At 44.4% G+C, this 16,963-nt stretch overlaps 1 protein-coding gene across 3 annotated transcripts in view; it reads right to left on the reverse strand.

The window, feature by feature from the left end:
- Positions 1-16,963, reverse strand: part of SH3KBP1 (SH3 domain containing kinase binding protein 1) — a 383,994-nt gene that overhangs the window by 19,475 nt on the left and 347,556 nt on the right. For all 3 annotated transcript variants that reach the window (XM_055122571.1, XM_055122570.1, XM_055122569.1), the window contains one exon: positions 13,177-13,262. In XM_055122571.1, the coding sequence (XP_054978546.1) occupies positions 13,177-13,262 (86 nt within the window). The remainder of the gene's footprint in view (positions 1-13,176; positions 13,263-16,963) is intronic.

Consider the following 16,963-nt stretch of genomic DNA (forward strand, 5'->3'; position numbering starts at 1 on the left):
GCTCCTAGCGCGTGGGTTTGGGTAAAATCATATCATGGGTATTAAATGGCCTTTAAGATTCGAACAACACCCAAAAGGAGAGAGAGAGAAAACAAAAGGGAATGCCCTGCCACAGAGGCGGGGGCAGGGGGGATGGGATTGGGAGGTGGGAGGGATACTGGGTTCACTGGTGGTGGAGAACGGACACTGGTGGAGGAAGGGGCGCTCAAACATTGTATGAGGGAAACACATGTATGAAAATGTGTAAATCTGTTACTGTACCCTCATGGTGACTCACTAATTAATAAATAAAAAAGAAAGATTCTAAGATGGGTCTAAGTGACTTCTTTGAAAACATGTCCAACATACATTTAATACAGTAGTTTTCCAGAACTGAATATATATCATGATCATATACACAATCCACTCAGACTTCTAAAAGTGTATATACAACAAGTAAACAGTGACTATCTCAGGGAGAGGGGCTGAGATACCAGGGGACTTTCACTTTCTAGCTTCCTGGGTTATTCCCTTTCAATGTTATTTTTTACTTAAGTGAGCCCCTATTCCCTTTGTAATTGGGACGGGTGGGAGGGGTTAGGGAGAAGTTCTTTTAAAAGACAACTGAGTTGATCTTGTATAAAATCATTTTGGATATAACTACTGAAATATCAGTCATCTGATGCCTAAAATATGTTCCATAACTTTCCGAATTTCCAGTAACAGCAGTTAGGGAAAGAATACAGACCAGTGGGGATGGGACTCAGCAGTAGAGCTCAGGCCCCACATGTGGGAAGCCCTGGGTTTCATCCTGATACTGTGAAAATAAAAATGAATGCAGTCCTGTGTCACTTAATGATGCTTTGGTTTGTAACATATAACCCTGATGGGCTGTACCATACACCAAGGAGTGGGTCAGGCAATACCAGATGTGTGCAATTATACTCTATGACATTCCTACAAGAACAAAATCACCTAAGGCATAATTTCTTAGAATATGTCCCTGTCATGAGGCATTCAGGGACTATACGATTAGGTGGGTGCCCAATGGGTACTTCTTTATCTAAAAAGCTATACCAACTACCCTCAGAAATTGTCTTTTTTAAAGGATATGATGCACTCCTTTGTTCATCGCTGTATTTATTACAAACAGTCAGGATATGGAAACAACCCAAATGAATGAATTAGAAGTGTGGTGTGTCTATATATGATTGCATGATTTTGTTCTTTATTGGAGCTGTGTAGTATTCCACTATATACAATAATATAATACAATGGAATACTACACAGCTCTAAGAAAGAACAAAATCATGCAATTTGTGGCAACATGGATGGAACTAGAGGATATTATGCTGAGCGAAATCAGAAGGAAAGGGACAGAAACCAAACGATTCTGGGACTTCCATAAGCAACAAGGGCCAAAGGCAACACAATGGATGTACTGAGCCACACAACTGAATTGTGTGGGCAGTTGAAAGGGAGGGGAATTGGGATCCTTGAGGAAGGGGGTGGGTACACTGGTGATCAGTGTGGTGCTGGAATTTTGCGCATGGGAAACCATCATCATCATTAAGAGTTTTGTAAATCACAGAATCTCAATTAAAAATTACCTAATTGAAAAAACAAAGTTCCTGTTTGGGGCCAACTGCTTCATGTCATTCATTAGCTCTAAGTTTACAAGCACCCTCTCAAGTGCATGGCATTAATAGCCATCTCCGAGAGAACAGGAAATCAAAATCAGCAGTACCCCAGATCAAAAGTTTGTTTTCTCTTGTCCATGATCCTGTTCAGTTCCCAAGTCTGAAACAGCTCAGAAGAGATGAGTCAGGCCCGAGGAGGTGGCGAGCACCACCATAGGTCACCTCGAAGCTAAATAAAGAGACTTCTCTGGCTTGAAATCAGGCCTCCCTGTACACTTATCCCTCATCCTCAGCTTGTCAGCACTAGATCCAGTGACCTTGCAGAGGGGTGACCAACCTCACTATGCAAGGGATCATCACTTTTCTCATTTAATGAATCAAAAGCAGCGGGAGGCTGAGTGGGCTGAAGTTTCCAGACCACACCTTAACAAGAGGCAGGGCTAGAGGAGAGTTGGCCAACTGAACTGTCCTCCTTGACCAAGTAGCTTGTCTGTGATACTTGCAGCATGATACCAGGTACTTGAACACGGTGTCCTGGCAGACTATATCTATCCTTCTGGATATTTACAAGTTAAATGAGAGGCACCATGGAGTTCTGCCAAGCTATGAGCCCTGCAATCAGAGCAATGTCCACACAATCTGAGTGCTACTTCCTCCCCCATACCACCCCTGTTCCTTTCTTGCATCCAAGTTCATTTGCAGCTCAGAGGCCTCAGCAGAATGCACCAGGGGGTCACAAAGGTGGTTACACAGGGCTGGAGCAATAGCACAGCGGGTAGGGCATTTGTCTTGCACGAGCGGCCAACCTGGGTTCTAATCCCAGCATCCCATATGGTCCCCTGAGCACCGCCAGGGGTAATTCCTGAGTGAAGAGCCAGGAGTAACCCCTGTGCATCGCCGGGTGTGACCCAAAACCCCCCCCCAAAAAAAAACAAAACAAAAACCCCCCAAAAACCAAAGGTGGTTACACACTTGCTTCTTTACTGCATTAGATTCTTTTCAACCAACTGAGCGTCCTTCCACACTGGTATTCTCAGAGCTGAGATGGTCTCAGCAGGTAGACACAGCAGAGTCACTCAAGCTATGGGCTGAATTGCAAAAGGGAGGGCTTTGATGCAACAAGGCAGGTACCAACATGCCAGCACCTTTGTGTGCTCTGAACCCCCTGGGGCTGGGCATGAGGGCACACGCCTAGTAGGCACTGCCATCCTCGCCACAGCATGGGCGGCAGGACTGCCTCTGGGCTGCCTGTACACTCATCAGGCCTCTATCCATCTCACCCATCACTTTTCCCTGCTGCAGCCTGATTCTGGAGGGGACACAGGCAGGGTGTGCCTTAGAATAATTCCCAGCTCAGCCTGACTCCCCTGAGATTTGGGGCTCCCCATTTGGGTTTGTCTTGCCTCCACCTGTGTTTCTAGCATGCTGAGGAGACTCTTCCTGTGAGTGTTGAAGGCTTGCTGCTTTGGCGCCTCTGGATGAGAGGGGGGCCAAGATGACAAACATAAGGAAGGCCACAACCTAAGCACAGGGGCTGGGATGGCGCTCCATAGTGAGATACATGCCTCACATGCCCAGTAGCCAACTTGAGGGAATGCCAAAGGACAACAAAGGACTCAAGGGGCCCAAGCAGGCAGAAGGATAAACCTCAGGTTGGGGGTGGACTGATGTTTCTGTGGACGCGCCTAGTTTACATCTGGGAATGGATTCTTGGAAATACTGAGCAGGATAAGACTTTGCCATCACCTCATATCTTTTGGGACTGTGAGATACTTTTGAAACTGGTGCCGGTGGTCAATCTGCTGGCATTTACAGACTGAGGCCACGAGCCCTAAGAGTCAGGGAGAGGACGGGGCTCTGAGGGAAGGCCAGTACCTTCTCTGCAAGAACTGGAGTCAATGCTTCATCTCCCTGCATGCGCGGAGGAACTTAAAATACTCACAGGGCTGACTTAGTTCAAGACCCATCAGTCAGGGCCCTGGAAGAATACCTCCATGGCTTACAACACTGCAAGCGTAAGGTCACAAGTTCAATCCCTGATGCTGCCATGTGAGCTGAGCATGTTCCTGGAAGCTCCATTGTCTGTAATCCCCAGCACCAAGAAACTTCCAGTCACAGTCAGGTATGTGTAAACACCATAGCCGAGGGATGTGACTACTGGTGAACACACATAAAAAAGAGGTGTAAGCACTACAGCTAGGCATCGATTGTCCCTTCAGTCATCAAAACAACATCAACAACAACTAAGGGAAGGGATGGGGGAAATGAAAAAAAAATAAAATAGATAAAAGGCTCATCAATCAAAAGTTCTACCTGATTCAGTTCCTTGCTATAACAGGTTTGACACTAATCATATTCTTTTTCCCCGCTGCTCTTTGTAACTTTTCACACTTGAGAAATGCATGTTATCAATCAAATGGCCCTTATCTAAATGGAAGTTCAATTAGGACTTGTGTTTCTGCATAGGAAACAGAGCTGTGTGTGCAATGCCAAAGCCTCTTGCCCAGATCCAAATAAGACATAACACGGACCTCAGCTCCCTCTCCTCTGTATGTGTAATGTCACCCATGTTGATCCCAATGGCCGTGTCTGAAGGTCACCAGTAAAGAGACGCTGACTGAGGATTGAGTCCATGCACTCAAACTCATGTCAGAGTCACTCACCCCAGGACCTCAGTCACACACAGCTCAGCCAGCAGTCTAGCTGGAACATTCTAAATGCTGCCATCTACATGCAGCTCAGTATATGCTACCCTCAGTTTTTACATTATTAATATCATATGATGTCAGGGACCAAATCTAGGGTCTCACACAGGTGAAGCACGTGCTCTACTACTGAGATATATACCTGGTCCTGTTGTCCTATTAAACCCAAGAAATCACTCAAACCACCTGAAATGCTACAAAGACCAACAATTTTCTAGTTCCAAAAGGAGAAATGTAAAACACATATATAGGGTCTGGAGCACTTCTGGGGGTGCACTTCAGGGTACAGCATGCATTCATGCCTACACATGAGCACACACAAGCATGCAAATGTATGCACACATACACACACACAACAGAAAAAACAAACAGCCAGAAGCCACTCATCTAAGTTTCCTGCAAAATCTATCCAGGAAATCCCAATGATTTTGGTGGGGGGCATAATAAAAATATGTGCTTAGGGGTTCCTTCTGGTGGAACTTGGAGGACCATATATTGTGCAGAGATTAAACCCAGGTCACCTTCATGGAAGAGAAGTGCCTAACCTGCTGCACTATCTTTCAGCCCTATTTAAAACTACTTTTTGATGTTTTGGGGCCATACCCAGCATTGCTGGAGGAAACACTCTCAGCTCTGTGCTTGGGTGTTGCTTCTGAAGATGCTTGGGGGGCCATATACTACAGGAGACGGAATGCAGACTTCCAACAAGCAAAGCATGTGTTCAGCCCCTTGAGCTATCTCCCAGGCTCTCTTCAAGCTTTTCTAGAGCTTTTAAGAAAGCACACCTAAACCTAATCTTATTTATAAAAGACTGGTGTGCAGACAACTCAGAGACACCAATAAAGTGGCTTTTAGTCTAAGTAAATACAACTATTTTATAATACAAGTCAGGCATCAAAGCACTTTGAAGCCCATACTTGCAAATCAGTGCTATGAAGATCTTTGTTTACATCAAGACCTCAAAGTGAGTGTTAGGGAAATTTGATTAGCTTTTTGATTTTAAAATATTTCATCAAGCTATAGTTTAGATACTTTTAAGTTCATCCATTTTAAGGGCACAGTGCAATTTTTGGTAAATTTACAGTTATGCAACCATGATCACAATCTAGTTTTTGAACCTTTCCAGCACCTCAAATTGATAAGTTCTTAATAGCATGAGAGCACAGGAAAATGTTTTTCAGTTCATGGTACAAATGAGCCACAGGTTTGGGGGTGCTTAAATTCACAATACTCCCCCCCCCCATTGATTACAATATGAAGTGTCAGACTGTGGATAAGACTGCAAAGATGGGAAGAGGAATCCTTGATTTTCTTAAGTGAAGAGGGGCGATGCCCATGGAAAGAGATGAAAGTGGGAGACATTCAAAATGAATAGGAATAACACAAAAACACTTCAAACAAAGAAGGCAAGCAACAGAGAAGGAGTAAGAAGGCTTTTTCCCCTGAAGTCAATTTGTTAAAACTAGATGGCTTTGTTTCCAGGCTACTTTCTACCTTGTGGCTTGTTGCTATGTGCTTTAGTGGAAAGGAATGGAAAAATCTCCCTACTATTGAATTGTGACAATAAAACCCCACTATACAGTGGGAGCTACAATATATGGCATCATAAAAGTAAATGTTATGGCACTTGACTTTGCGACCCGTAATCTCCCATTCAATCAGCACAAAGATTCTTCCGTCAGCAAGAGGACACTGGACAATTCAATTTTTATTTCTATTTATGCGCAGGCCTGCATTGGAGCTCATCCATGTTTTCTATTATGTCATTTGAAATATGGTCGTGTAGTTTGATACAAACAATATCTCAACTGACATCAACAACTTAGTTTTGGACCAACTGATTTCATTCTAAATTATAGCAGTCTCGACAGATGCGGGTCGCTGCCAACATGAGATTGGAAAAAGCCGTGTTCTCTAATTTAACATTATAATAATTTTAAATTATAGCTTTATTAAGAGGAAACACAGATTTATTTATAGCTAACAGTGATGATTTCGAATGGCTTTCAGGGATGCATTCTGCTATTCACTGCAGTCCACATTTGGATGGCTTCAATTGTCTGAATCACTAACAAAACCTTCTGGTACAAATAATTTCCTTTTGAATTCAAAGCAATGGACAGACACTACAAAAGCAGAGTTACAGAAGCCGGCACAAGAGAACTGGGACATCAACAATGGCCTATCTTCCTTGATTTGGGGACTAAAGATATATATTTTTTAAATCTTCTCCTCTCTTTGCCCCCACGGTGAGCAGATTCCACATTTGCCCTGACATGTGAACTTTGAACAGGATTTGTCCTTCCGCTCTAGCTTCTCCTCTCTCCTCATGGCGTGGAACTGAGTAATCCTGCCTCGACTACCACTTCTAAGTAAACAACAATATTAATAGGCACCTCTATCGTTCTGCAGCGCACCAAGAGACCTATATGACTCTAAAAGAGTTGGTAGAGGTGCTGGTATTCTTTCCAGATCAAGACCCTGAAGCTCGGAGTCTCTGTAAATTATAGAAGGTTACCTAGCGAGGAAGTAGCAGAACTACCACTCAGATCCTCAAGCTGCAGACACTAGCCCTGTGTCCTCCTGTGCCTAAGTCCTCTCTGCGACCCCTGCCTGCTTCTCCAGGCTTGCCTTTTCCCGGTAGGTTCATCCAGCCCTGCCATGGGGATAGCCAAGCAAATCCCAAAGTCAACTGTCAACTCCCCTGACTCCCATCTCTCTTTTAACTCATTGGTCCCACAAAGCTGCATCAGCTGTTATCTGAAATTTTTGTTTGTTTTTGGGCCACAACTGGTGTGCTCAGGGATTACTCCTGGCGGGACTCTTAGGTCAATATGGGGTGCCAGGGATTGAACCTGGATTAGACTAAGTGCAAGGTAAGCACCTCATTCTGCTCTCCTATCACTCCAGTCCTATATCTGAACTTTTATTTCCCCCTCCCTACTTCATTTCACGTTTTCAAATGTTTATTTTTTTATTGCAATCTTGGCAACGGAACACAGGGTTTCATACATGTGAGGCACATGGTCTACTGTTGAGACACCTCCTAGGCCTATTACTTGAATTTATACACTTGATCATGCCATGTTAGTGTCAGCCTTCAATAGTTCCCAGTACCTAATGAATGAATGACACATCCACTCCTCTGAAACTTTAATAGAGTTTCTGACATCTATTTCCAGGACAGATTGCTCTCTGTTTCAGCACAAACCTTCTTCTGCAGCCTGGCTCATCTAGGCTCATCCCATATGCGATGGTCTTGCTTATGGTCCCTTGGCCTAAGGAAACATAACTTTAAGAAGCAGAGAAGTAGATCCCCCTTCAAGTAGTCTGCCCTGGGCACCAAGGAGCACCCCAACTATGACCAGAGTTACTTTTTACCTTTATGCTGTCTTTCAGATAGTCAGTGTTCTTTTACTTTTCAAAGTACCTAAAGTCCCTGGAAGGCTACGGAGTCATTCAGGCTTGCACTTGAGCAGTGGGTTCTCTGGTAATTAGTGGTTGGTGACATTGCTGCTAGTCAGTGTGTCTTGCAACACACAGGATATGCACATGAAATTATTAGCTGTAGAATTACAGTGTTTTGATCTTTCTAGGCTTATACAGATACACAACTGGTACTTAATTTCTACAGTGCGACAGCGTGCATAGACTGAGCCCACATTCATCATTGGCCCAACATTCCAAACTAGCTAGTGAGACCCAGTGACCTAGGATTCTGATTTTCCTGGCAGCCACCTTTGCCATCTCCAGGTCCAAAGAAATCAAGTTCAAATCCCAATGTTCTTCATACACAAAGCATCCCCTGTGTATTCAGGAATGCATTCAGGGAATAAGAGGATACTTCCCATGCTGTGGGAAATCCCATATTGTCTTCATGGGAATATGCTGACTGGTCACTTGCATTAAAATGAGGCTCAAATACTAAATTACTGTGGTAGAACCAAAAGCTAGTGAGGCTCACTGTGATGATTCTTTCTCATCACAGCAACTCTGCCCTTGGATGAGTTCTAAAGCTCCAGGAAGTCAGTATTTCTGTTATTGTTGCATCAACCCCAACTGTTGAAGGCTCATGGTTATGTTCTCTCACTAGGCTTGTCATAGGTTGACTGGGTGTATAAAATAGTTTCTGGTAACAGGGCAAATACTTTTGGAATTTACGATCAGAACAATGAGGCCCTCACAAGATCAGACCAAAGACTTCAGGGCAGTAATTGTTAAATTTAAATTGTATTAACAAATTCAGAAGAAAGAGCACTCAGAGACAAGAGTAAGCCCAGGTAACGAGGATGTTCATGTTGGGCACTCTGGTATCTCTTATAAACTCTGCCAACTGTCAGACATCTGTTTCTAAATTGAGCAGCCAGTGCAAATGAGACTGGAGCTCTTCCATGTTAAATCTTCCCTGACAGTGGTTGCCAAAGATTAGGGAAGGGGAGGGGACTGGAGAGAGTAGGGTGTGGTTATAAAAGGGCAGCAGGAAGGATCTAGTGGTGATGGAATAGTCAGTATCTTGACAGTGATGGGAAATACACAAAAATATGTATATGATAGAATTGTACACACACACACACACACACACACACACACACACACACGCCCACTGTAGTAAGTTGGGCAATCTGGTGGACTGTATCATTAGAAGCATCCTGGTTGTGATCTTGCCCTATATATAAAAAGTTGTTTTATTGGAGTTGAAGTAACATGGTTACAGTAGTGTCAATGTTCATGATTTTGGTATAAAAGGTTGTGGTACAGAAGCTTCTTAGTTTGATATAGTCCCATTTAGCTTTGTTTCAGTCTGCTTGGTCAATACTTTTGGATCATTTAATCAGACTGGATCCAATGTCATGAAGTGTTCTATTTATGTTTTCCTCAATGTAATTTATGGATTCAGGCCTGATATTGAGGTCTTAATCCATTTTTATTTGGCTTTTGTGCACAATGTTAGGGATATGAGTTCATTTTTTTTTGCACTTGACTGACCAGTTTTTCCAGCATCAGTTGTTGAAGAGGCTTTCCTTATTCCATTATATATTTTTTGCTTCATTTTCAGGGTTACCTGTCCACATATCTGTGGATCTATCTCTGGATATTCAATTCTATTCCACTAGTCTGAGAGTCTGTCCTTATTCCAGTACCACACTGCTTTAACTTAAGTATAATTTAAAACCAAAGAAGACAAAGAAGACCTTCTACTTTCTTTTTCCTTAGAATTGTTTTGGATATTGTGGGTGTTTTATTAATCCATATGAATTCCAAAAGTATTTGGCCTATGTCTTTTTAAAAATCTGGGTATTTTTATTTTTTTATTTTTTATTTATTTATTTTTTTGCTTTTTGGGTCACACCTGGCAATGCACAGGGGTTACTCCTGGCTCTGCACTCAGGAATTACCCCTGGCGGTGCTCAGGGGACCATATGGGATGCTGGGATTCGAACCCGGGTCGGCCGCGTGCAAGACAAACGCCCTACCCGCTGTGCTATCACTCCAGCCCCCCCCAAAAAAAAAAAATCTGGGTATTTTTATAGAGACTGCATTGAATCTGTATAGTGCTTTAGGCAAAATTTTTATTTTGATAATGTCAATTCTTACAATCCATTAACAGGGGGTGTTTCCATTTCCTAGTGTGCTATTTTATATTTTAGTAGTGTTTTATAGTTTTTATAGTTTTCTTTGTATAAATATTTCACTTATTTTGTTAAACTGATTCCCAGGTACTTGATTTTCTGAATGGTGTTGATTTTTAAATTTCTCATTTTTCTTTTTTGGTTTTTGGGCCACACCTGGCAGTTCTCAGGGCTTACTCTTGGCTTTTTGTGCTCAGAGATAACTACTGGCAAGCTCAGGAGACCCTATGGAGTGCTGGGGATCAAACCCGAGTCAGCTATATACAAGGTAATTGCCCTACCCATTATACTATCACTCTAGCCCCCAATTTCTCTTTCTATTGCATTATTTGTATGTAGGAAAGCCATGGCTTTCTGTATGTTGATTTTGTAACCTGTTGCTTTTTTGCACAGGTCTATTGTTTTTAGGAATTTTCTTGTGGAAGCGTTGGGATTTTCTTAGTATCATGTTGTTTACATAAATTGGGAGTTTAATATCCTTCTTTCCAATCTGAATGCCCCTTATATCTTTTTCTTGCTTAATTACTATTGCAAAAACCTTTTAATACCATATATAAAAAGTGGTGAAAGTGGGAAACCTTGTCTTGTGCCTGATCATAGAGGAAAGGCGTTCAGTTTTTCACCATAGAGTATAATGTCTGCTTTGGGCTTATGATAAATGGCTTTGACTATGTTGTGGAGAGTTCATTTCACCACCATTTTATTGAGTGTTTTTATTATGAATGAATGGGTATTGGATTTTGTCGAATGCTTTCTCTGAATATATTGATATGATTATATAATTCTATATCAAACTATGAAGCTTCTGTACCACAAAGGAAATGATGAACAGAATAAAAAGACACCCCACAGACTAGGAGAGGATATTTGCCTACCACCCATTATATAAAAGGTTGATATACAAGATACATAAAGCACTAACAGGACTAAAAACCCAACCCCATTAAGTCTGGAGTTATTGTAGAGTAGGGTACTTGCCTTGCAAGTGGCTAACTCTGATTAGACCCCTGGTACTCCTGAGCGAGGAGTAATCCCTGAGCAAGGAGACAGTAGTAAGTTCTGAGCATCAGCAGGTGTAGCCCAAACAACAAAAATGTGGGGGAGAGAGAGGAACAGAAACCTGATCTATAAGAAGATATATAGAAGACCAAGGGGCATATGAAAAAATGCTGAGAACCATTATCATCAGGAGAATGTAAATCAAAACAATGGTTATCACCTCACACCAGTGAAACTGACACACATCACAAAGAACAAAAATAATCAATATTGGCATAGATGTGATGAAAATGGGGCTCTCATTCACTGCTGGTGTGGAAATGTTGACTGGTTTAACCTTTTTGGAAAATAGCATGAAAATGTCTCAAAAAACTAGGAATGGAGCTTTCATATGACCCAAAAATTCCACTTCTGTGCATCTACCATGAGGATACAAAACTTAATTTAGATAAGATATCTGCAAGCCTGTGTTCATACTCTTCACAATAGCCAAAATCTGGAAAAGACCTGAGTGTTCCAGATCAGATAACTGGATAAAGAAACTGTGGTCCATAGTATGTATACACATATGTATCACATATATACATACATATTATAAATACTGCTTGGCTGTAAGAAGAAATGAAATCATGAAATTTGCTGCCACATGGATAGATCTGGGGATTATCATGCTGAGTGAAGTTAGAAAGAGAGGGACAGATACAGAATGATCTCTCTTATATGTGGGACATGAAGAAATAGAATAGAGTAATAATGAATACCCAGAGGCAACAGAAACTCAGAACCTGTCTTTAGTAGGAAGCATACCATGGAGGGAGGGGAGTGTGGGGCGAGGGATCATGAGACATTGGTGGAGGAAGTGCATGCTTGGGTGGAGGGTGTGGTGCTAGATTAGTTTATTATAAAATCCTACTAATAACAATAACAGTTTTATTTTAGGTACCTAAAATGAAAATAAATAAAAACTTAGTTACCTTCACCATCACCAACGGGTCAAAGTTCCTCCACCATCACTGTCCCTGTTTTCTTTTTCTTTTCTTGTATTGTCTTTCATTTTCAGACCACACTCAGTGGTGTTCAGGGCTTACTCCTGTCTCAGTGCTCAGATAGCACTCCTGACAGTGCTTGGGGGATCACATGGAGTGCCAGATCCAGATCAAATCCAGGTAGACCATGTGTAGCCCTACCAACTGTAATATCACTCAGGCCCCATATTTCTAGTTTTCTGTTTTTAAATTTTCATTTAGATATATAATAGAACTTACAATAATGTATTATACCTGTGGTGATGCTATACTATGCCACCACCAAAGTTCCAGGACCCACCCACCATTATCCCAGTGTCTTCCTCAGCACTCCTCCCCTGAGCATCCTTAGATCACTTTTATTAACTCTGCTCACAGGAAACCCGGTAGAGTACATGGATCCCTGCACTATTCCTTAAAATGGTAAATCAATCTACAATTCTTTCAAGGTAATAGATGTGATTTCAAACAGCAAAATCCCAAACGTAGCGTTCCCAGAGACTACTAACTTATGAATGTGATAGGAGAGATACAAGAGACAAAGTTTAAAACCAGTTTAGTCCCTGAACCTGGAGTTCTGAAAAGGGCTGTCATCCAAGTCCAATTAACAGTGGACTCAATCAGTATACATGGGGCTTCATGCCCACTATATCTCCTTCCCCTAAAACAGTGAGACCCTCACTTGTTTACCCATGGAGCCTTTAGGATCCTTGTCACATTTGTATGGTGGTACCGTGACCTTGGGAAAACTTACTTGTGCTACTGAAAGTGGCAATTAGCACACTAATGCTCATTTTAGACTCAGTGTCAAGCCAGTGAGCAGCAACTCTGCCATTCAGCATTTTCACCTATTGCCCGCCCCCCGCTTCTTTTTCACATGGAATGCAGAGTTCACAGGAAAATATGAGCTTAGGTGAAAAGGCCCTCTTCTACAAAAAAGTTTATTCTTCATTTCTCTTCCTTGCAAGGAACTTCTCGGGCAGGAAGAGTGAAAAAGCTCAAGCACTCTACTTTAATGTGGTAACGGCCATCACATCACTTCTTTACAAAACGGCAAGGCTGTGAACCAACGGAGAACCGCTGGTCTTGCATTCAGCATGTTCTGTGAGTTCCGGTCGGGCTGCTCCAAGGGACCAGCCCAGCCCTGCATTTCTTTGAAAACTCTGCAAAGAGAAGCAAGAACGCTGTCCTTACTCACCGATATCATTGCTGCGGTCGGAGAGATCCTTGTCCAGGATGCCGGCTAGCGAACTGCCCACCAGATCAATCTTTGGACCGTCACCCCTACATTAAAAACACAATTCCAGGCATTTAAAAATGGGTGTGTGTTCTTATCATTTCTTTTGCCAGCTTTCCTGCTGCACACGCATTAAGGAGTGTGCTGGGCATGGGGCGGGTGGCACTGCTGCCTGCCGGCCAGCCAACCACATGGGCCTTGATGCAGTGGCCAACAGGCAGGCTGCCCCCTAGCCGGCAGGCACTCTAAAAGATGGCTATTTTAATAACAGCTGCTCAGCAATGCACTTTCAACCCCATCCCCCCTGCTGGTCCACCAGGTATGACTTGGGGGCTGCCCCAGCCGCCCTCCGGTCCACCAGCAAATGAGAATGGGGAGCTTCCCTTTTAAGGAACAAGTAATTTAGCCAACGCTGCTTGTCAAAGGTCGGCTACTTTTAACCTTGACAAAAAGAGTTGCTGGCATGTGGGTGAGGCATCAGCCAGGCCGTTGACAGGCAGGAGGTGTCGAGTTGAGATCTGGCAGTGGGGTGTGGGTCTGTAAAATTAGATGGCGCTTGGGTGAGTGCCCCAAGCCCAGCAGGACACAAATGACTTCCCAGTGTAGCAAGCAGAGCTCAGAGGAACCCTTGGGAGGTGGGCACAGGACCCCCAGATGATGAGAGAAAGATTCCGCTCCTACACGAAGAGAGGTTCCTTCAAGTTCCTCCCCAAGGCAACTCTTTGTGGTGGTGGCAGGGATGAGCCCTGACTTTCGAACAGCTGTGATGGCGAAGAACGAGGAAAAGATCCCATCCCGTTCAGTGAGAGGGAAAAGCCAAGCAGCTGTTCCGAGGAAAGCATCAGGAACAGTTTGCTTGCAGCTCCCAGCTGTGTCTCCAGGGCCTGAGCAGGACCAGGTGTCCTCACAGAGCCTTTGGGGTACTGAGCGGGCCAAGCCAGGCAGCTGTGGACTCAGAAGGGGTTCGTGACCTGGGTGGGAGCAAAGGGCGGACAGAGCACCATGGGGCCAGCCAGCCTAGGCTGGGGAAGAAGTGGACTCAGACAAGTGTGAAGAGAGGGCGAGGCCGGGTGAGTGCCCGCATCTGATGGCGGCCCCAGGAGCCCGGGTCAGAGGCAAAGGGAGAGAAAATCTGATGGGGCTGGTGGAGGGGAGAGACCACAGTGTGGCCTGGGATCCCCATGCCAAAGCCTGAGGTTCCCCCCGAGCAGTGAGTGGAGGACGGTGGGTAAAGGACTCCCTGTGCTGGGCTGAGAGCCCCATGCAGGGGGCAGAGAGCAAGATGGAACCACAGGAGCCTGGAGGTCAGGAAGAGGGGGACAGGCCCGCTAAGGGCAGGGCGTTTGCACTCCGGCACAGGAGGTGGTGGCCGCAGCACAATGTGTGTCTCCATGAGAGATGGGCTCCCTGAGCCCCAGGACTGGCTCTGGGCCTCATGTGCCCTCGCCACACTGCTCGACCTCTGTCTAAAGGAAAGAAACAGGGCCCGGAGCGAGGGTACAGCGGGGAGATGATTTGCCTTATACGCCGCCGATCCAGGCTCGATCCCTGGCATCCCATATAGCCCCCTGATCACCGCCAGTGGGTGGTTTCTGAGTGCCGAGTCAGGAGTCACCCCTGAGCATTGCAGGGTGTAGCCCCAAAAAGAAAAAAAGAAAGAGTCCGTGTGTGTGGGCTCCCGGCCTGCAGGCTGTCCAGACTCAGTGACAGGCTCCCAGGGTTCGGATTAGTGCCCGGGAAGAACCATGTCCTGGGAAGGTCAAGCGGCTTGAAGTGCAGAGCCTTATTTCCTGTCGTCCCAATGTCCTAAGGCTGTGTGTGGGGCTTTCCCCCACTGCCCTCTAACAAGCTCAGGTCCTGCAAGGCAGACACTCTCGAGCAGATCCCGAGCCAGCAGGAGCGGCCAGGCTGAGGCAACTAAGTTCAAAACATTGTGTTGGCAGAGCCCCAGCACCCGCTCATTTCAATGTAACTCTCTGAATGACACGTTCTGGAAATGCAGTATCGAGAGAAGCACTGTCATTCTTGAAAGTTCTCGAGGGCCCTTAATATTTGGATTTGGCATCCACTAAGCCTGGACGATTTGCTGCGCTCATCCTCCCCGCTGCCAAACAGGACTCTGGAGAGACGGCAGCCAGACAGTCCCGTCCTTTTGGGTTCATACCAAGGACCAAAGCTTCCGAGAACACATGTTCTGTCCGGGGACAGAGGTCATACAGGCAGCAAAGGTCCAGTTAATGCCACTGGGCCTTTTATTCTCTATTTTTTGCCAAGGGAGAGGACAGTATGAGGTGACAGCCTGGTGGGAAGTTGGGGAGAAAATTCAGACGGGGTGTTGGTGGGGAGAAGGAGCTTTACACTTCGGTGAATCACCTGTGTCCCAGGACAACCCAGCGGCTTCTGGACATGTGCTGTATTCGTGCACTTGATGACTGGGAATCCTGCAGCTGCCATTTCCCTCTCTGACTTGGCAGCTGGAAGCTTCCAGTCAAATGTGAGCGGATCTTGAGGGACTAGACAGAAGCCTACTGGACATTTTAGTGCTCATCTAATACTTGGGCTTTATTATTGGCCTACCTTTAACTCCCATATATTGTCTCTTGCAAATATTTGATTTGGAGGGGAGAGTCACTCAAGCAGTGCTCAGTGGCCCAGGGTCAGTCGCAGAGATACCCTGCCCAACTGTATAGGCTGGGAGTTCAATGCTCAGCCCGGCAATGCAGCTCTGCTTGGGCTCAGTGGGGCCGCATGTTGCCAGAGCTACTAGCAGTGCTTGGGGGATCATGCAGAGCCGGGGGAATCAACTTGAGGCCTCAGTATGTCAGGCATGCACTGCAGCCCTCTGTGCTATCTCCCCAAGCCCAGCTATTGGATTCTTCACATGCAGTTTTGAAAGTTACCTCCAATCCTCTGTGGAATGGTGCAGGGCAAAAAGAAGTAATGTTTAAAAACCAACTGTGTATCAATAGTGTTTAGAACAATCCTATGCTTTAAACCAGTTCTGAGGGTTGATGCTAGAGATACCACATTTCACCGCATAATTGTTGCGCCCTGTTTCCCCCCAATACCATAAGCGCATTAAAAAAATAGCTTCCCATGATCTCTCCCCTTTTTCTTCCCCCAAAACCTACGGTATAAAATCTGAGTCTATTATGTGGTGAAATAGGGTAGCCTGAAACACCATGCTGAGTGTCATGCATCAATGGGTGTAACACAGTTACCTGTAACACAGAAGAACGTAACTGGATGCTTTCATGAGCAAGGGAACAGTAGGATACTTGATGGGCTTTTATGAACTTATCAAAATATTTATAGTTGATCTATTACCAAAAAGACAAGTATTTAGGTTACAGTGCCAAGGGGCAAAGGCAGCAGAAATTACACACTGCGACACAAACACAAACACACTTCAGGTATGTTAGGAAGAGGATTTTTGGAAAATCTTTCTAGATAATCTGCTGGGTGATTTCCAGCACTCATCTTTGCTGGAACATTGTAGGAACTCAAGAACACTTGTGTAATGAATGAATATTTACCATTTTTTGGAAATGGGAATACATTATGTATTGGTATAAGTGCCATTTTCGCAAAACACATAATTGGATGGCATTCAGTATGATCACGCATATGTACAACCAATGACATCCAAACCAAATTATGTACATAGGGAAAAGAAAAGAAAGAGCTTAAGAGGTTAATTAATAGTAGCTGTCTCAATGATAAGAAAGACAAAGGAGGGGCTAAAGCA

Source organism: Sorex araneus, chromosome X (genome assembly GCF_027595985.1).
Source record: "Sorex araneus isolate mSorAra2 chromosome X, mSorAra2.pri, whole genome shotgun sequence".
Classification (NCBI taxonomy): Eukaryota; Metazoa; Chordata; class Mammalia; order Eulipotyphla; family Soricidae; genus Sorex; species Sorex araneus.